The sequence below is a fragment of the Myxocyprinus asiaticus genome, chromosome 7 (genome assembly GCF_019703515.2).
Source record: "Myxocyprinus asiaticus isolate MX2 ecotype Aquarium Trade chromosome 7, UBuf_Myxa_2, whole genome shotgun sequence".
Lineage (NCBI taxonomy): Eukaryota > Metazoa > Chordata > Actinopteri > Cypriniformes > Catostomidae > Myxocyprinus > Myxocyprinus asiaticus.
This window is the reverse complement of record NC_059350.1, coordinates 16,552,937-16,575,231: the sequence shown is the minus strand read 5'-3', so window position 1 is coordinate 16,575,231 and position 22,295 is coordinate 16,552,937. Positions and strand designations below refer to the sequence as shown.

Below are 22,295 nucleotides of genomic sequence, written 5' to 3'. Positions count from 1 at the left end.
GGCACTTAATTTGTTGGTTGGGATGGGTAGGCCGGTGTAAGCCCTGCTCCCAGAGGACCCGCCTGTAATTGTGTTTCACAACATAAATATATAAAGCTCCCAATAATTACAAAATAATAATTATCCCCCGCTCTTTCTGTGTCTTTTTTTCTCTCTCACTTACATTCTTACGATCACACACACTTTTCATTCTGAATTTCCTTTCTCCTGTGTAAACTACACTGTATTGAGAAAGAAGGTAATTAGGGTGCATGCAGGACTTTGGTGGAGGTGACTTTGCTCACTGTCTCAAGAGTGTGTCCAGAACCATGACATGGAGCTTAGAGACAGTCAGCCTAATTACTATTCACTCACTTCTCTCACCCTATGCCTTTAACTGCTCTCAGATCAGTGGACCTTGACCGTGTCTGATAAGCTGTTATTATATGCTAAGTGGTAGCACTGAGCCCAGGTCAGGGCATTGTGGCTACCTGTGCATATCAGAGGTTGGTGATAGGTTTGGGAAGGTTACAGGAATTTCTCTGTAAAGTGGTGTCCAGAAGAACGGTGCAAGCAAAGCCTTTTCACACAACAAGAAGACACTGAATGATGAAATTATTTCTTACACTTTGTGACCTTTTTCTAATACCTATGTGGTGCATATCACTGTACTTTATATCAGTGGTTCTTATACAGTTTTGCTTCAGGACCCCAATTTTGTGTTGGACATCAAGTGGTGACACAACAATGTACCAAAATTGTCAGCAAAAATCACAGCAAAGTAAACAAAAGTCCTAAAAATCAAGCATTGAAATGTATTATTATACCATTTACTATATATGTAGGTACAATATTATGCAAAATTATTAACATGACAAGTAACAGGTATAATTTTAGGAAAATTTGTAAATGCATGCACAACAGCAGAAGTGTGATTTATTCATTTTTGAATAGAGTACTATTTTATATTATTTTATTTTCACTGCTTTATATTACTGCAGACTACATATCCCTATCAGCTCAAAAACTATAGATTTTTATATTAGATCCTATTTAACAGTCTTTAACCATTTCATTCGCTCAATATTGAAGGTTCGTGTGCTTGTGTGTGCGCACGTACAAGCATCCATTTGCTAATAGCTGATTTGATGGTAAATGGACTACAAGTTGAGCTACAGTATATCTAAGATGAAGATAAAGTGAATTTTGTCAGCCACGGAAAGCAAGTGTGTGAGTCTGTTTGGGTGTGGGTGTGAGTGTGTGTGTGTGTGTGTGTGTGAGAGAGAGAGAGAGAGAGAGAGTTGTGGTTTACTTGGCCTCACATCCTTATGCAACTCTCCAATGCTGTGGCTTTAAAGACAATTGTGGGCATTGTGGATACATTTCCTACTTCTATGTGACCGCAGCCAGTGAAGCAGAAACATCACAAACAGAAAAGCCTACTTACTCATACTAGCAGTAAACCTTCATTCTTTGCTGTTTTTTATTTGGTAGCAGTGGATGTTTTGGTTCAAGCTACTTATATTTATTTTAATGCATGCACTTTATGCTGCTTATCCTACTAATATCTAATAAGCTATATATATTTTTTTCTTCAAAATTTCAATTAACTTTTCATATTTAAAGTAATGACATTTTTCAAAGTAGCTCTTTTGTTATATTTTCAGTACTTTTCGTTTGTGGTTGTTATTTTCGGGGGGGGGGTTTCTGTTGGTTTAAAGTGGTTTTCTTTTCTTTAGGTTCTCCCATGCCATCCTCTCTCTCCAGTCCATCAACCACTGAGCATTCCCATTCTCAACCACCCTCACCCAATCTCCATGACAACCAGAGTACCGTCTTAAGTAATGCCACCACACAGGCGGCACAGGACTCTGATTCAGAGGAGGAGTACACAGTCGCTCTCTATAGACCCGTAACACAGCCTGGCCCCGGCCACAGCTGTAATGGTAAGGTGACCATTCTCTCTCTCTCTCTCTCTCTCTCTCTCTCTCTCTCTCTCTCTCTCTCTCTCTCTCTCTCTCTCTCTCTCTCTCTCTCTCTCTCTCTCTCTCTCTCTCTCTCTCTGCAAAGTAAGAAAAGCGTGAAGGCTGCGTGTTCCCAGTTAAAACCACTGGAGTGAACTGCTTGCAGGCCTTGTGGAAAGTTTTATTGGAGAATGTCACATCTAATCAGCAGTGCTCAACCTCTGTGTAGATTAGAGGGATTTTAAATGGTTTTGTGTATAAAATGGCCATAGATCTTGTATTGCACTATAAACCCAATTTTGTATGCTCAAAATTGTATTGAGCGGAGAATGGCTAGTTTAAATTTGAATGCACTTAGATTGATTAAAGCAGCAACATGAACTGTGCTAAGTTAAGAACACTCTGTTTGCTTCCACTCAGAGCAGATTCTATTTTATGTGTTCTCTCTCCATCTCTCTGGCAGCTATGCCCAGAGCCTCCTCCTGTTCTTGTATTCATCTTATGTCTCCTCAAACACTAACTCCAATAGTGTATACTTGTCCTTGTGCTCTATGATCTCTGCATCTTTGTCTGAGAACCTTAGGAGCACCAGCTGTCTGTAACATCATCTTACAGACTGATGCACACCCATAAGCACATTTGAAACAAATAGACACATGTATACGCTCACAGACAATCCAGAACTTGTATCTACTGTTCAAGCTACCTTCAGGGTTCGCACGGTTAAGGAAAACATATCAGGGGAATTTAAAATTGTGATTTATAGGCATGGAAAAGTCATGGGAATTAATAAAATCTTTAAAAGACATGGAAAAGTCTGTGTTTTTCCAGTTATATTCAGCTCTGAAATATTCAGTCAGCTAGAAAGTGTTCTCTCTGAGTGTAATCGATATTGAATGATTTAAAAAAATCTTTATCCAGTAATTAAGAACGACTGGACAAGTTCTGGAAATGTAGTGATCAAAATGAATTGGAACTCTGTACTATTTATTTCAACCAGACAGAAACCTGTATCACCGGCAGATAATCTTGTCTACTTTCTTCACTTGTTGACATTTTGTTAATGTATTCTTACCTCTAAAAGCCTGCCTTAAACAGAATCATCTCATTTGTACTGGTATTTATCCATAATGTGTATGATTAGATTTGCTTTATGAGGGGAATGCACGGACATTACTTTGCCATTGTTTATTCAGCAAACTAGCATGGAAAATTTAATTTAGGCCTCTCCTCTGTGTAATTGTTCAATTCTGTGGTGCAAGAGATGAGTGTGTTGTTTTAAGAGCACTTTATGGGATATAGGACTTTATGTCTCCATTGAGTGACACCAAGAAGTTTGGCCAGCTTTGGTTCTGAGCCAAACATTGGACCACACATGTCCTCATGTTTACAGTATGCTGCTTTTAAAGAAAAAGACAAATTTAGCTCCTTCTATCCATACATACTCTGCCATCGAGGACCTAATCAAAAGCAGCATTGGTTAAAGGACTTTTGTGGCATTTAGTCCATTTCCAATAGCTTTGAAGCCATCTGTGTATATGCTAGGGTACTCCTATGCTATGCTAGTTAACTATATGAGTTAAGCATGTGGACATGCTTCTGCTGCTGCACAATTAAACAAAATGCAAAACATGCTGCATCGAGCATATAGGACATGCTGCTGCATAAATAGACATACATACAATCTCCAGCAAAGCAGGGAAGCTGCACACATGCATTACACATAAACAAAAAACACAACCCCTCAACCAAGAAGATCTATCGCCAAGAATTGTGTACTGCTGCTGCTCTGAAGAGCCATCTGCACTGAGTGTATGCTAGTTAGGTGTGCCGTGGCCACTGGCCGAATGGCGTAACGCTAATTAACTAAATTTCAATATGTGACTTGCCCTGCTTGACCAAAAGGCTTGTATGGCAGGTGACCAGACTCATAATGTGTACCTGGACATGGAAAGCCCAGCGCTTTTTTAAATAGTGACTTAGCCTAGCTATGTGTGGATTTATTTAACAAATTACCTAAGATAGCAATGTGTGCCAGGCCAGATTTGGCTAAGGCTTACCTTGTCAAAGACGCGTTCCTATGTGTCATGGCCAAAAGCAAAAATCCCCAGCAACCACCTGAGCATTATAATAGAAAATTCTCACAGTGAGCTGCAGTGAGACCTGCTTATCTGCAAAAATGAGCTGCAAAAAGTTGATTGGCTACCCAATTACATTTGAAAGGACCAATCAGCTTACATCATGCAAGCCGATTGGCTTAACATGTCACATATGAGCAAGATGGTTGGCTAACAGATAACAAGTTCAAAGAACCTTTTAGCATGCACCACATAGAGTTACATGGCTGAACTTCAGTCATTTAAAACTTACAGTCTTACTCTTCTAGGAAAATATTGACAACTCACTGACTTGCACTACACATATTTTTGTTCAATCAAATGTTCTCTAGAATCAGAATGTTCCTCTCCCCAAAAATCACCTGCAACTGACTAGCAAGTAGCAAATCACGGTTCATGGCTGTAATGTAACTAAAGCCAGTTTGCTGATTTTGAAGAAGGGGGCGAGCTCTTTGATATGCCCCATATAAACTTAACAAAAAACTGCACACTTCAAACAATTTCATGATGTCTTAAAAAAAACTGATCAGGCAGCTCATTTTGGATGAGATTACACCTGAAATGAGGGCCTTTCTCGATAGCCATCCAGCATTATGGCAACATGAGTGTTACTAGGAAAACACAAGCTTACCACCAGTCTTCAGCTACTACATCCTCAACCACTTTTCCCTCATTAAGTCTTTTTGGCCAACCCATGTGCGGCTGTCAAGTGGGAATCGGGAAGCACTCCAAGCCCTGACGTCTCATCATTTAAAGCAATCATCGATATTTGTAATGAGCAGAGGTGCTGTTGCTGATCGTTGCGGAGATGCATGCTGCCCATCCCACTCAGCAGATCAAACTGGAGAAGGGGTGGAGAGAGAAAGAGACAGAGAGGGAGGGTTAAAAAAGTCTCCACCTCACATCCTCAGAGGCCAAGCTTTTATAGTCTGAGAGTTGACAGCAGGTCAGTGCGCCGGCTCCTGTCTGCAGCCCTCCATATTAAAGACATGAACTCAGGCAGAGGGAGGGAGGATGGGAAGAAACAAGTTGAAGAGATGAATACAGAAAGCAATCTGCGTTAGAGAGATTTTTTTTTCCGATTGTTATTTTGCCTATACAGACCTGTGTATTTAAATCTGTAGTGTCATTTTTGCACCACTCACATCACCAAACAAAATTGCAAAATAATAATTATTGTTTTTAAACACCTTTCTGATATACACCTCCCTTCTACCACTGGTCAAAGATAGTCGAACAGAGGGTCCCGCCATAGAGTCACAGCGTTTACACTTTTTTGGGAAATCAGTATACAAGTGGCTTTCTTATAGTTGCATATTATGCTTGGATAGTTGAAAGTATTTCTAGAAATAATTAAACACTTCAGCTTTAAGATCTGTTAAAAATAATATTGCTAATAGCACAAAAACATTGACTTTCAAAACAGTCAGCACTGAGGGTTTCCTCTCATCTTTGAATATTAGAACACATTACCTTTGCTTTTCTTTGTGATAATTGTCAAGACCCGCTTGAAAACACAGAATACACATCAAGAAGTTGGACAGAAAGACAGCGAACAAGAGCTCTGTCCATCGAGTGCGATTGCCCTCCGTCTGCATAACCCATCCAACACGGACTCTTGTTGTCTTGTTAGCCAGTTGGGGGGCTGACTGAAGCTACCACTCTCTGAAACTGAGCCTCGGGTCCCCTGGCCTGTCTTCTCTCATGCACCGATTGCTATTGTCAGGTGCAGTGGGCATGAAAGCCACAATTTTATAGCACAGGAATTCCAATAACATTTACCAGGAACGACAGAGGTCTCCGACTTCTACGCCTTGCTCATGCAACCACATGGGTTGCTCAAGCTTCCACTGTTTTGCTCCTTCTTGAATGTTTTTTTAATTATTATTATTCTCCTCACTACTTCCATGCCTTCTTAGAGAGAATGGGACACAGTTTCAATTAGCCAGCCACATCAGTGCCTGCAGGTAAACAAATAGCATTAAGCAATGAGAACTCTCAGTATGAACCAGCTCAAAATGGGGGTAGAAACAGTCCAATGGGGCTATAAAAGATGATGAATCAGGGTTGGACTCAGATCAGAAGCGCCATTCTCACAATCAGTGTTTTTTTGTTTTTGTTTTGTTTTTTCTGGAACTATGTAGTTTCAGGGGTTATGTTAGGGGTAGAATAACACTAGTGAAAATATATTCACGGAGGAGTTTGATCTAGGAGTCTCATTTGAATCTCTACCACTTAGCATTGTACAGAATGGGACTTCACAAATTGGAGAGGAAAACACTCAGCAAGTTACATAACTTTCATACTTCAATTGTGTCATTCCATAGTTTTCATGACTTTACTACTATTTTAAAACCTGGAAAATAATAATAATAATAAAAAAAAGCAGGTGTGTCCAAACTTTTCACTGGTACTGTTTATTTATTTGAAAAGCTGCTGCAAAGCAGATCTTGTATGCATTCATTAAATTTCTACCATCACTAACTGACATGATGCAACATGTTTCCACAATGGTGTATTTATAACGGATTTTATAGTTAAAGTCTAATATTATGTTTCTTAAAATTTTTTACCTTACTGTATGTATTCTCCTCCTGATGGTTTTTGTGTGGTTGCACCAAGGTTGCATGGAGTCATTTTGACACCAGTTATATGTCTTTCTGCCTGCCTGTTTATCGGTTTGTCTGTCTCTCTGTCTGTGTAACATTTGCTTCATTGCACTGCTAGGTAGAGCCTACACTCCCCGTGCGCGGGTTGGATGTAATTGGGAGCGTAGCTGTATGTCAGTTACAGTTCAGTGTAACACTCAACCTTGCTCGCCTCATTAAAAGGTGTATGTATGTTTGTGTGTGTGTGTGCAGCTCAGTGCAGTCTGCTGCAGTAAAAGCATTCGTTCTCACCTTCTCATTAAAAATGCATTACCATAAAAAATGTTTCATCATTAGTATTTTAAATAATGCTCAGTTCTTTCTGAGAGCTTCCGATGTCAAACAAGGTAAAGGGTTGTCTCAACACCTGGCATGTCTAGCGATCAGCTAGCCCATTCGTTTGTAAATGTTCACACTGGCCTCGTGAATGTTTAATGGGATAGTCCACCCAAAAATTTATATTCTGACACTTACTAACCCTCATGTCATTCCAAACCCGCATTTTTATTTTTGGATGAACTATCCCTTTAAACTTAAGCATATTTCACAGGCTTTCTGCTGGTCACTGGGTCTACCAGGAGCAATACAAAACCTCCCTCTTTGTGTAACGAGTACTTAATTAGGGAAGAAATGGAGGAAATATAGCAGAAGGAAAATATATCATGATAATTTTCCAGCCCGGATTTGGCAGACAGAAGACAATAAGCCCAAGGTTGCTAAAAGAACACTTTTCAAACATGTTTCCTCTCATTTTCTCATCTTGAATGGGGTGCTGTTTATCACAGCTCTACATTCAATTTGGTGTTGCAAATAATTTCATATACCATTTCAACTCATGCATTATTTCTGCAGAACTACAACCTTGCACTTTAATTCACCTCCAAGTGGTAATATCAGGGGACTCATCAAAGTGGAAAAAAGAAATAATATCCCTCTAAACCCCACAGCAATTACTCTGAATTATGGCAAATTATGAACCTGCAATTCAGCTCTAAGGCTGAGGATTAATGTCAGACTCCCTCCACATTGTTGGTACATCTTAAATTGCCTCTCACTACCAATACATGGTTTGACGAGTTTGAGAAATTTACAGCCTTCTGAATAGTGTAATTACATTTCTGTTTCTCTCTCTTCTTCCCTTCCTTTTATTTCTAATCATTACTTAAAAACACTCCTTTTTCCATTTTCTGGGTACACAAGCTATAGGTTCGATTGATCTCTGGTAATGATTTGCCCTTGAGTTTGTCAATATTTAAAAACCACTTTGTCCCCCGGAAATCATAGACAGCCAGGCAGATAAATGTCACAACCTGCTGATATTTATCTTTTACAAATAGCACACACTACGAATGTTTGACGAGCATCAATCCAGGCTTTCTACATCTTCTCTTTCATTGCTTGACCTATAATTTCGGCAGCACTGCCCAAAATGGGGGCCTCTGCTTTACCTCAGACATACCTCCATTAATAACCACCCAAAGCCAATTGTCTTCTGTTCTTTGATGGTGGGAGCCCACATATATCCCACAGTGCCACAAACTGGTCAAAATTTTACCATGTGAGTCGAGTGGTGAGCTGTCCCTTGTGCCTCTGTTCATTACTCTTTAGTAATGGCTGTTCTCTGTTGGGGGTTGATGCTAAATTGGCTGTTAGAGGCCAGAATCCACACTGGCAGTGGCAAAATAGAAAAAGACAGCAGGAAAGACCTTGAGTCACCCACCTCTTTTTCCCTCATTTTTTGTGAGGAATGGATGTCTCCTCTCCGATGCACCCATATCGGGCCCCTTTTTTTCCCCAGCCAGTTCCATCCTCTCGCCCACACACATGCGCGCACACCTGTCAACCAAAGACGCTTCACAAAGGAGCCATTTTCAATTCTGTCTGGGTCTCTTATCAGAGGACGCAGTGTCCTGTCCAGATTCCACACAAAGAGATGACGTCCCACATGCAGTGGCAGAGGCTTGATCTCTCCTTTAGAGGAAAAGACTGATTTTAGCCTCCCACCAAAAAATTATAGTCTTGTGTCTAGCAGCTGCTTTTGTTTAGCTCTGGATTTTAGCGAATCAAGCAATGCTATTATTTCAGTTCCATTCAACAGGAAGAAAGCTTTCATGTGTATCTTGCTCCCTGTTTATAGTCATTTTGGCCACATGCAATCATGCTCCTCAGGCACAAACATACTCCTCAAACATAATTTTTCACTCGCACTAACATTCAATCCAGGACAGAATGTACTTTGACTCACCAAGTTTGTTTTCATTCATTGAATCAAAGGATTCTTGTATGTTTTAATCATCCTAGTTCTTTTTATTAAATCTACAAGTCAGAAACATCCAATATTAGCCATTATCTTTAAAGAAACTCACACCCTGACTATCAGTTCCTTCCCATGTTGTGACATCATGTGATGTGACATTTGCGATCCGCACAGCTGAAGAAAGTCTTGACACTAGCCGTCTGGCTGCATTGTGTTCCAGTGATGCAAATCGTATTTGTGTAATGTGTTTATCTTTGAAGATGTTGGAAATTTGATATGTCACTCAGCTCTTTGCGTGGCTGCCCCCTCCCCATGGCAGTCCGCATTAATGCAAGGTGAAACAAGGTGAAACATGACAGACCGCCACATTGTTGACAAATAACCTTTCCTTCCATTCCTGTCAAGCCTCCCGAATGACGGCTTTAGCTTTCAACGACTGGTGCGCTTTTGAAATGTCAATTTAGCATCTTGACACATATTGATGACAGTGAGCTGACATTTTACAGGCCTTTCAGTTAGGATGGCGAGTAATCCCACTTATAATGCCAGGCATGCTGCAGTAAAGTAAAGTAACTTCTGATTTCTTCATTTCAAGAAAGTAATACTCTCACATCAGACCTCCTCTGGAGGAAATGAGCAGTAACTCAATATACATCTGACATGACTTCTCACACCTTGTCCTAACCAGATGTGATGCAACACCTTGACACATGATAAAAGGTATCTTTTCCATGTTGAAAAAATGTTTTGTCCTAACCAGCTGCAATGAATGACTGGGGATTCTATTTTTGGAATGGTTTCTTTTTCTGTGACGTCGTGCCGGGCAGCCCAGTCAACAAATGGGTTTAAAATTATTTTTATAACAGTATATTAAAGCTGGCATTTTACTAGCCAGTTCACAACAACTCGGTGTTGGCCAAGGGTGTCACACACCTACCAAATGTTGTGCTTGAGATCTCACCCTCTTCAGTCAGAGCTCTGTCACACACACACACACACTAACACACTGGTTCAAAATGGCAGAGGCGTAACATTCCGGCTCATTCTGACTTTCTCTCCGCTTCCCTGTCACCTGGAGATCTGCGAAATAACAACAGGAGTACCGTGTGAAGGTAAACAGTGGTAACAGAATGAAATTTGATGCAATTCACAAAGTAACTTTGCCCTGTGTATGTGTATGATTGTGTATTTATCCCCTCTGGGTTTGTCATAGAAAGCATATGCCCATACGCAGATTCAGTGAGAAAATGAGTTGCGTTCAATAAACAGACTGTTCTGTTTGTGATTGATCTGATTTATACATTTCATTTCATGTCACGTCTAGTGTGGACAGACAGGTTGCTTGTCGCTGGAATCTTATCACATCTGGTTAGGACAATGTGTTAGCCATCAATTTACAGCCCATGCAGTTCACATCTCTGCACAATACAGGTGTACCAAACTTTCAAAAGTCTCTTTTGTGACATGTGCTTTGTCAAGTCAAGTGTGTTTTCTGTAATCTAGGCCATTGGAGTGGTTGGCCAAGGCCGAGGAATAAACACCAGCCACCTCTTTGTAGAGTTTGGCCTTGGCCCAGATGTTCTCTAAATGTCAGAGATGCTACCACTCTCTTTAATCACAAGCTCCCATGTGATACTACTACTCGTTCATAGCCTACCACAGGTCTATTCAACGCCGGTCCTGGAGGGCCACTGTCCTGCAGAGTTTAGCTCCAACCCTAATCAAACACACCTAAACCAGCTAATCAAGGTCTTCAGGATTACTTATAAAAATTACAGGCATGTGTGTTTGAAACTAAACTCTGCTGGACAGCAGAGTTGAAAAGCACTTATTTGCGTTCATTCAGCATAGTCCATGAAAACTTAACATCTCTGCCCCCCATAAGATGTTCCACGTAAATAAACTCATTAGCCTTATGAGCGCCCCAGTGGAGAGGTACAAACAACAAAACCCTCTTGCCCTTCCACCAATTCCCCCCTGCCCCACTGTCAGCTCGTCTCAAAAGTTCTGTCCTCCCCTGGCTATCTGCCTCTCACAGGTCACAGCTCTATTAGATCCCATTTAGTGCTGGAGTCATTCACTTCTCTGTCTCCCCACAACAAGCAACTACAGCCCAACTACACAGTGCCCCCCTCGCCCGACACCGCCATTGTGAGCAGACACGGCAAAGAGACATTGATGGACGTTGATAGACGCTCCCCATTGAGCAACTCAGGCCTTATTTTTGTAAAGCCTCTTTCATAGGGAAAGGTTTACAAAATGAGCATTGAGAACAGACAAGAAGGGGGATGGATGTTCGATATGACAGGCCTCTCCAAGTGCTCCCAGCTTTCTGACAGGTGTGGGTGAAGGACATGTGAGGTAATCTAAAGTTTGACAGCGCGGATATAAGCACTGACACTCAGGGTGTCAGGGCATTAGTGTTTCTGTTTTCTCGCACTCTGTATCTCTCTCACACATGCTTACTTTGCAGGTCAGATGTCTGCTGATGAACCATCTCTGAAATACAAGCTCAGGCCCGAGATGTGTTGCAACAGATAAGCAGCACTTTAATTTTTTCTGAATAGCTATCACTCACCCCCATTAGAGATTAACCGCAGTGGCTGTAATTTCAGGACTGCCTGTGAAATCCTAATCAAAAGGGCTCTTAAAATATTTTCGCTGTACGGGAGCATGACAGCCCTTGTATGATGAGTTATGTCAGGCAGGGCTATCCATCAGCGATGGTGTTTCAATGCCTTGGCCATAAAACTCGCATCTATCAGTCTCGGGTTCCCGTAGTGACAGACACTGACATGACCATCCTGACTCCCCCAACCACTCTCTTGTCTCAGGCAGAGGAGACTCTCCCCTTTGCTGCCACCAGAGAAGTGGTGTGGATGTGCTGTTAAGAGGGGTCAGGTCTTGAGGTCACTGAGTGGGTTTGAGTCAGTGTTACTGGGCATGTAAAGGGTCTGTATACGGTGTCCCTGGGGAGAGAAAGATGTGATGGGACTAATAGGGCCTGCTGCGTGACAAATGTCCATCCACGCTGTGGAATGGCACCTGTGTTGCAAACATATGGCGGTGAAATGGAGACATATTGGTGAGCTGTCTTAGAGAAGAGCTATAAAGTCCCCCTCCCAAATCCCCCTAGTTTTTTGTTTTTTTTGCCGCTTGAGTGTGTGTGTGTGTGTGTGTGTGTGTGTCTGTGTGTGTGCGTGTGCGTGCGCAAGTGCACTGTCTACCTAAATGCATTATGTATAGTTCTCCCTTGATATTAAATAGAGATAAGGTGAGCAATTGCTGAAAATGCTGAGTATGTCAGATCAACACACTTGATCGTCTCCTCCCACACTTCATTTACTCTCTTTTATTTCATTCCACTCTAGCCAGCCAGGCGAGAACAGCCAGAGGCTATAAAATATACGATTTGAAGTGTTTCGCTGTTGCATTGTGTGCCATCACATCTCAACTCAAATTTCTGTGATTAAAATGAAACTGGGAAAGTTTGAGATTTATCGGGAGCTCTCAGAGGTGTCTCTCGCTAATACATAAATACAACTATGTGGCCAGGAAAGGAATATGCCTGCAACACTGCTGGACATTCTGGTGCTGACCTTTTTTATATACATAAACTTGCTGTTGCAGCCAAGCCTAAAATCTTACCACAGGCCCATGTGTAATAGAAGCCCAAGCTCAAAACTTTATGTGAATATACTAAATGTCCTGCTCATATAAAAAAAGCTATACAAGAATCTTAAGATGGATATAATTGTCAGTAGTAGCCTAGATTTGAATGTTCTAACATATATCTCATACATACTGAAACCACTAAACTTTACCATGATTTTTACTGCACTTTTCATGTACAGCAAATATCATAAATATGTTAAAGAAAATTACGCTTTCATACAACCTTTCCATTTGTATAAAACATTGACTGAAAAAAACAGATGTGGAAATATTATATGTTTATAAATGGTAACCAAATGCACTATGCTGGCATAATACAAGTCTAAACATTGCATCATTGACCTTAATGGTCTGATCTTGTGTTAAATTCTAAGCTCTATTTTATGCCAGTGTTGCATGTCCCTCCTCTGTTTTTTTATGCTTGAGTTAACCCCAATATACATGTGCTCTATGCACTTCTTTTACTTTATTATTTATAGATGTTTGTGTCTCTCTCATGTGGCCTTGGAATGCTTTGTAGAGGTCTCTCCTGTGGTCACAGTAGAACCACAATGTCCTTTTGTGATCTGGGGGATAAAATTCTGCCACCCCCCTTGTAAAGTGTATCTTCCCCAGGCCTAATGGCATAGGAAATATATTGAGTTGTGTTTACTGGTGTGAGCAAAAGATAATTGAGTACAGAAGAGTGTCTTTCCCCGACTGATTGTGTTTCTGACAGTCTGATTATCATGGGAGTGAATGGTACCATGCGCCATCAGTTGCAGAGGAGACTGGAAATTGAATTTTAACAGGCTCAACAGTCCCTCTTCCTCTCCTTCCATTGTTTTTGATTTTGTTGTTTTGCTCTTTGAAACTGCCAGCTGCAAAGAAGATAGGACCCAATGGAACATGTTCACCTAGACTATGGAAATGTACAAAAGCACTCCCTAGAGGAAGTTATGAGAATCCAATCGGAAAACTCTCTGTGCACTTTCACCGCCTCTGGGTTTCAGGTACTTGCTTTGTTTTGGTCAAAGAACAGATCAAATATTTTTATTTATTTTTTATTTTTTTGTATGTGTTATAGCCTTTTCTGAGGTTGTGTGCGTGCGTGTGTGTGTGTGTGTGTGTGTGTGTGTGTGTGTGTGTGTGTATATGTAGACAACTTTTAGGTGTGATACATGCTTGCAGACCCCAGACAAAAGCTAGAAGCTAGATGTGTTGTGATGCCCAACAGAGTTTCACTCACGTATTCGCATGTTGCCTTAAGCAAACCACACCACACCTGTCTTCTTCTTTTAGTCTCTCAGCACACCTTTCATCCATCAGCCTTTTGCCATATCTTACTTTTTTCCTGCATTTTCTATGCACATCACATTTTCTTGAGCACAGCCGACTATACTGTGGAGGTTGTCTGAATGTCCTCCATTGACCTAGCTATTTTATTCAAGGTCAGCAATATATATATATATATATATATATATATATATATATATATATATATATATATATATATATATATATATACTATATTGCCAAAAGTATTCGCTCACCCATCCAAATAATTGAATTCAGGTGTTCCAATCACTTCCATGGCCACAGGTGTATAAAATGAAGCACCTAGGCATGCAGACTGCTTCTACAAACATTTGTGAAAGAATGGGCCGCTCTCAGGAGCTCAGTGAATTCCAGCATGGTACTGTAATAGGATGCCACCTGTGCAACAAGTCCAGTTGTGAAATTTCCTCGCTACTAAATATTCCACAGTCAACTGTCAGTGGTATTATAACAAAGTGGAAGCGATTGGGAATGACAGCAACTCAGCCACGAAGTGGTAGGCCACGTAAAATGACAGAGCGGGGTCAGCGGATGCTGAGGCGCATAGTGCGCAGAGGTCGCCAACTTTCTGCAGAGTCAATCGCTACAGACCTCCAAAGTTCATGTGGCCTTCAGATTAGCTCAAGAACAGTGCGTAGAGAGCTTCATGGAATGGGTTTCCATGGCCGAGCAGCTGCATCCAAGCTATACATCACCAAGTGCAATGCAAAGCATCGGATGCAATGGTGTAAAGCACGCCGCCACTGGACTCTAGAGCAGTGGAGACGCGTTCTCTGAAGTGACAAATCACGCTTCTCCATCTGGCAATCTGATGGACGAGTCTGGGTTTGGCGGTTGCCAGGAGAACGGTACTTGTCTGACTGCATTGTGCCAACTGTGAAGTTTAGTGGAGGGGGGATTATGGTGTGGGGTTGTTTTTCAGGAGCTGGGCTTGGCCCCTTAGTTCCAGTGAAAGGAACTCTGAATGCTTCAGCATACCAAGAGATTTTGGACAATTCCATGCTCCCAACTTTGTGGGAACAGTTTGGGGATGGCCCCTTCCTGTTCCAACATGACTGCGCACCAGTGCACAAAGCAAGGTCCATAAAGACATGGATGAGCGAGTTTGGTGTGGAAGAACTTGACTGGCCTGCACAGAGTCCTGACCTCAACCCGATAGAGCACCTTTGGGATGAATTAGAGCGAAGACTGCGAGCCAGGCCTTCTCGTCCAACATCAGTGTCTGACCTCACAAATGCGCTTCTGGAAGAATGGTCAAAAATTCCCATAAACACACTCCTAAACCTTGTGGAAAGCCTTCCCAGAAGAGTTGAAGCTGTTATAAGCTGCAAAGAGTGGGCCGACGTCATATTAAACCCTATGGATTAAGAATGGGATGTCACTTAAGTTCATATGCGTCTAAAGGCAGATGAGCGAATACTTTTGGCAATATAGTGTATATATATACAGTGCATCCGGAAAGTATTCACAGCGCTTCACTTTTTCCACATTTTGTTATGTTACAGCCTTATTCCAAAATGGATTAAATTCATTATTTTCCTCAAAATTCTACAAACAATACCCCATAATGACAACGTGAAAGAAGTTTGTTTGAAATCTTTGCAAATGTATTAAAAATAAAAAATGAAAAAAATCACATGTACATAAGTATTCACAGCCTTTGCCATGACACTCAAAATTGAGCTCAGTTGCATCCTGTTTCCACTGATCATCACTGAGATGTTTCTACAACTTGATTGGAGTCCACCTGTGGTAAATTCAGTTGATTGGACATGATTTGGAAAGGCACACACCTGTCTATATAAGGTCCCACAGTTAACAGTGCATGTCAGAGCACAAACCAAGCCATGAAGTCCAAGGAATTGTCTGTAGACCTCCGAGACAGGATTGTATCGAGGCACAGATCTGGGGAAGGGTACAGAAAATATCTGCAGCATTGAAGGTCCCAGTGAGCACACTGGCCTCCATCATCCGTAAACGGAAGAAGTTTGGAACCACCAGGACTCTTCCTAGAGCTGGCCGCCCGGCCAAACTGAGCGATCGGGGGAGAAGGGCCTTAGTCAGGGAGGTGACCAAGAACCCGTGGTCACTCTGACAGAGCTCCAGCATTTCTCTGTGGAGAGAGGAGAACCTTCCAGAAGAACAACCATCTCTGCAGCACTCCACCAATCAGGCCTGTATGGTAGAGTTGCCAGATGGAAGCCACTCCTCAGTAAAAGGTACATGACAGCCCACCTGGAGTTTGCCAAAAGGCACCTGAAGGACTCTCAGACCATGAGAAACAAAGATTGAACTCTTTGGCCTGAATGGCAAGCATCATGTCTGGAGGAAACCAGGCACTGCTCATCACCTGGCCAATACCATCCCTACAGTGAAGCATGGTGGTGGCAGCATCATGCTGTGGGGATGTTTTTCAGTGGCAGGAACTGGGAGACTAGTCAGGATCGAGGGAAAGATGAATGCAGCAATGTACAGAGACATCCTTGATGAAAACCTGCTCCAGAGCGCTCTGGACCTCAGACTGGGGCGAAGGTTCATCTTCCAACAGGACAACGACCCTAAGCACACAGCCAAGATAACAAAGGAGTGGCTCCGGGACAACTCTGTGAATGTCCTGGAGTGGCCCAGCCAGAGCCCAGACTTGAACCCGATTGAACATCTCTGGAGAGATCTGAAAATGGCTGTGCACCGACTCTCTCCATCCAACCTGATGGAGCTTGAGAGGTCCTGCAAAGAAGAATGGGAGAAACTGCCCAAAAATAGTTGTGCCAAGCTTGTAGCATCATACTCAAAAAGACTATTTTATTTTTTTTTATAAATTTGCAAAGATTTCAAACAAACTTCTTTCACGTTGTCATTATGGGGTATTGTTTGTAGAATTTAGAGGAAAATAATTAATTTAATCCATGTTGGAATAAGGCTGTAACATAGCAAAATGTGGAAAAAAGTGAAGCGCTGTGAATACTTTCCGGATGTACTGTATATATATATATATATATATATATATATATATATATATATATATATATATATATACACGGTATTTTATTTAGGATTGACTTGATACTGAAGTACCGTTGCTTTTTAAATCTCTGTGTTTAAGTGTGTATGTTACGTGTAAATATTGCTACAGCTTATTGCCACTCTATAGGTTAATATTTTGAGAATACTCAAGAGTATTCCTGATTAGACAATGGCACCCTTTGGGTTTTTAAGAACAGGAAGCAAGTTAAGAAATGAGCCAAGAGAATGAGGAATAGGAACGACAGAGAGGTCAGCCCCCATGTCAAACACCATCTCTATAACCTACTATAATTGTCTAGCATGTGTGTCTTCAGAAGCTTTTGGAAGCTTCAAGAGAGATGAAGAGGAGATGAGAATGAATGGAACAGACATATATAAGCAGCACAAGAAAAGGTCAAATCCGCCACAAAAAGGTCTTGTCACAAAACAAAACCATTCTGCTGCGCTCTAAATCTGTGAGAAGCTTCTCAACCTCAGTCCTTTGTCTGAGCACTTAGTTGTTGTTATTGTACTTAGTCCTTATAGAGACCCTGCCATATCAAACTGCCATCAAACACAGCCATATGAGTATCACTACAGAGAGAGAGAGAGCAGGAAGTTGAACGATGGTTTTGTCTTTCTGGAAAGACTGCTTCACATACATAGCCTTGTGTTTCATCTTATCTGTGTTCGATAGAAAAAGGATTTTGCGGCCTCAAGTTACAGCATGTAATCTCTTTCACTCTCTCTCTCACTTTCTCTTTCTCCCTCTCTAGATTTGAGTTAGTAGAGGTTTAGATTAGAACATGATCTCTTGCAATGTGGCAAATAGGGAAACCGCTTCACTGCTTATGGGACCAGATTTGAAAATCGACATAGCTAGTTATGGGCTCATGCTAAGTGCAGAGCTTAATCGGTCTTTAGAACCCCCCACCACCCCTTTCTCTCACCTCTATGCTTCGGTCAGAGAGGTTTGTGTGCTAAGAAGCTTACAAAGGTGGTTTTAAGGCTCTGATTATGTGCCTCTGGCAGAGATACCAAGAGTCTGATACACTTCATGTTTGATGTCTTTAGGAGAGAGAGAAGAAAAGAGACATGAAAAGAAAGATGGGAAGACTCTGCTTAAAAGACCAGCTTAGACCAGCATAAATTTCCATGCTGGTCCAGCCTGGTTTTTGTTGATTAGTGGTGGTCAACTTTTTTTTTCATTGTGGTACTGCGAAATCAGGATAAGAATAGACTCATTGGGCACATGAACAATCAGGAGTCGGCACATACTAAAACAATTCCATTAGCATGGTTGTCTGTCCTGAGTACGGTTAGCTCACCATGCTGAGAATTCCAGGCCAGGAACAGTTTGTAATCATACCATACCGAAACACGTTCAAGTGGAAATGATATTAGAACCATTACTCACCATACTCCAAACCGTTCAGCCCAATGGTGGAAAAAGACTTCTAGTTAAGAGGCCTGCTGGGAACACCAGTACATTAGCAACCCATGCTGGTGACCAGCATCCAAAACACAACATAGGCTGGTCTATTCAGCAGGGAAAATAGTGGGAAAAAAAGTTAAATTCTTACATTGTGGTTGTTCCTTTGTCATTGGCATTGACAAATAGAATGTATAACACTACAGTAAAATAACCTTCCTTGAGATTTAGAGAGAATGGACTGAACTGAGATTTCCTGGATGGAGTTTAGCGTTGTGAACTGGCTGCAGGGCAGATGGGTCATTTGAACTGCAACTGTGGTAATCAGATCTGAAATGCAGTCTTAAGCTCGGGTGATGAACGCCTACTTCAATCACTATCTCTACTGTTCAGAATGCTATTTTATACACTTCTTGTTAACACACTGCTATCCCAAGCAAACCCTAGGGTACATTTACTGCAATTATGGCAGATAAGTGCCGCTAGGGTCCCCGACACATTCAAAAGTGCATTGTTAATTGTCTCAATCATATGCTTGTACATATATGGCTGCGTGCATATGTGTAGTCATCACAGTCATCAGCTCATCATATAGTCAGCAGTCAAACAGCTGGTGGGAGTGGGTGGGTACTAAATGGTTAAAGTCATCATCACTCTGCTGTAATATGTCCCAGATGTTCTTTGGCAAAAGCACATTCATCCAGACACATTTGCCTAACTGCCATGATTAATTACCAAGGACAACTGCCTACATCTGCGCAGAATTACTGTGCCACCTCACCATTGGTTAACCCAGTTCCGTGTCTCTCTTTCTGCAGAGCAACCGTCCAATCACCACCAGCAGGGCCAGTCCACACTGCAACCGGTGCCGCCTCCGCACAAGCAGCAGCCGTCGGTGACGGCGCTGAACCACAATTCTCTGAGCAGCCGCAGGAACGTGAGCCCGGCCCCTCCGGCCGCCCTCCCCGCCGAACTGCAAACCACACCCGAGTCAGTGCCGCTGCAGGACAGCTGGGTCCTGGGCAGCAATGTGCCGCTGGAGAGTAGGTCAGTTACGCAATCACACACACACTCAGTCACATCCCTCTTTGTGTCCTGTGTTACATGCTGTTGTGTTGTGGAAAGGTCTTTCATTTTGCATAACTCAAACAGGCACACAAATACCAGACTGAGCAGAACACGTGACCTTCATATCTGCCGCAAAACAGAGTGACTGCAGGGCTTTTATTCATAATGCAACCAGTAACCAATTAACAAGCAGGCATTCAAACAAGCCTGATAGAATAATTTATATTTATAATTTATAGAAGTACAAAACATTTTTGACAAAATCTGTATTCAGGGTTTCTGTTTATTGTCTGTTCATGAAACAATATACATAACGAAAACGTCTAAACATCTCACAATATGCTTGATAATGTGATGGCCTCAAAATGTGCCTCTGCCTACTCCGCTAACTTACCAGAGTGTCACTGAGGCCTCACCAAGCTAAGGGGAGGATACGCCTTGCTTGTTTTTCCACCATAAATCAGTGAGGCTGTAAGCATGGAGGACACTCTAAGGGCTCTTTAAACACTAGCAGAAGGGAACGCTTTGTTTCCGAGGTTAGCACGTTAGCGCCGTAATGGCCCCTCTTTGTTTTGATCTACTCTTTCTAGTGAAGCTGTATATATAATGACTGAACCTTCCCTATTAAGGGATGTTACCACCTAGCCCTCCTTTCATTCATCCTGTGTGATATAAGCACCAGAATCTGTCTCAGATGGAGGGAGCGGGGGTGGGCACAGAGAGAGAAAATGGGGGTAGTTCAAGAAACTTTTAGAAACAAGCAATGCTGTCATTGTGCCAAATGTTTTACTGCCATTCTTGAAAAAACTTGATGAGAGAGAGAAGAAAGAGAGAGATACTGACAGCCTTGCCTCAGCTCCTCTCCACAGCTTGAAAGCCATATGCATTTGGGTATTGATGGGTGGCTGCCTTTGAGTGTATATTTTATGAGTGCCAGTGCAAACAGTGTGTTAAGAGATCCAGGAATAACACACCTGCTTCTGCACCGAGCCCCTCTAATTTCACTTCATAGTCCTTCACATGGACACAGAGGTCCTACAACAGGAATATCCAACAGCTACACTTTTCCTTCATTTCTCTGTTTTCTCCATTACTCTGGCTATGTTCAGAATAGCATACTACCTTACATGGAGAGAATACCCAGATGACCTACTTCCAGGGTCAAATTTCAAGGGGGGTTTGGGGCAAAATTGGCACCCAAATTGACAGAAATGACCCGTAAATTCAAAATATGTGGGCAAAAAAACAAAAACAAATAAATAATAAAAAATCCCCAGTAATGAATTCCTCTCTTTTACTTTTAACATCAGATGTATATACTAATATTTTATGCTAGACATAGTTATACAAATTATTACATAACATATAAGTTAATGCTGATTTAATTGTATAAGTAACAATATTCTTATACTGTATTTATTTGAATGATTTTATTAAATTGAAGTATTTTCCAATAGAGAATGACAGACAGACATAGTGTTTTATTTGGTTAGAAAAAAACATGCTCTCATAAAAAAAAAAGGCAACTAAAGATCAATTCCAGGGAGCAAATATTGCCCCTTAATAAACAAATTAAATAATTTCTGACACTGCCTACTACATTTTCCAAAATTAGAAGTATAAAAAAGGCTAATTTTGAGACATCATTCTACAGCACTTCTCTTACTATTGCTGTGGCATACTATATACAGTGCATACAATGCAAATTTTCTGTATGCATTGAAATCTCTGATGATCTACAACATGTACCAAAATGAGCAGCATACTCTTACTATTTCTGCCATAAACTGTATACCATTCTGAACTCAGCCTTTCAGATATTATACTACAATACTACTCTTACTAATGCTGTGATATACTACAGTTGAAGTCAGAAGTTTACATACACTAGGTTGAAGTCATTAAAACTCATTTTTTAACCACCCCACAGATTTCATATTAGCAAACTATAGTTTTGGCAAGTCGTTTAGGACATCTACTTTGTACATGACATGAGTAATTTTTCCTACAATTGTTTACAGACAAATTGTTTCACTTTTAATTGACTATATCACAATTCCGGTGGGTTAACTGTGCCTTTAAGCTGCTTGGAAAATTCCAGAAAATAATGTCAAGCCTTTAGGCAATCAGCCAATTAGCTTCTGATAGGAGGTGTACTGAATTGGAGGTGTACCTGTGGATGTATTTTAAGGCCTACCTTCAAACTCAGAGCCTCTTTGCTTGACATCTTGGGAAATTCAAAAGAAATCAGCCAAGACCTCAGCAAAAAAACTGTGGACCTCCACAAGTCTGGATCATCCTTTAGAGCAATTTCCAAATGCCTGAAGGTACCACGTTCATCTGTACAAACAATAGTATGCAAGTGTAAACACCATGGGACCACGCAGCCATCATACCGCTCAGGAAGGAGATGCATTCTATCTCCTAGAGATAAACGTAGTTTGGGGCAAAAAAAGTAAATAATCCCAGAACAACAGCAAAGGACCTTGTGAAGATGCTGGAGGAAACAGGTAGACAAGTATCTATATCCACTGTAAGACGAGTCCTATATTGACATAACCTGAAGGGCTGCTCAGCAAGGAAGAAGCCAATGCTCCAAAACTGCCATAAAAAAGCCAGACTATAGTTTGCATGTGCACATGGGGACAAAGATCTTACTTTTTGGAGACATTTCCTCTGGTCTGATGAAACGAAAATTGAACTTTTTGGCCATAATGACCATCGTTATGTTTAGAGGAAAAAGGGTGAGGCTTGCAAGACGAAGAACATCATCCCAACCATGAAGTATGGGGGTGGCAACATCATGTTGTGGGGATGCTTTGCTTCAGGAGGGAC

At 41.4% G+C, this 22,295-nt stretch overlaps 1 protein-coding gene across 1 annotated transcript in view; it reads left to right on the top strand.

Annotated features, from left to right (window-relative positions):
• tenm3 (teneurin transmembrane protein 3) overlaps positions 1-22,295 on the top strand; it is a 211,850-nt gene that overhangs the window by 48,086 nt on the left and 141,469 nt on the right. The window contains exons 2-3 of the mRNA XM_051702870.1: positions 1,719-1,925; positions 19,211-19,439. Of these exons, the coding sequence (XP_051558830.1) occupies positions 1,727-1,925; positions 19,211-19,439 (428 nt within the window). The 5' untranslated portion in view covers positions 1,719-1,726. The remainder of the gene's footprint in view (positions 1-1,718; positions 1,926-19,210; positions 19,440-22,295) is intronic.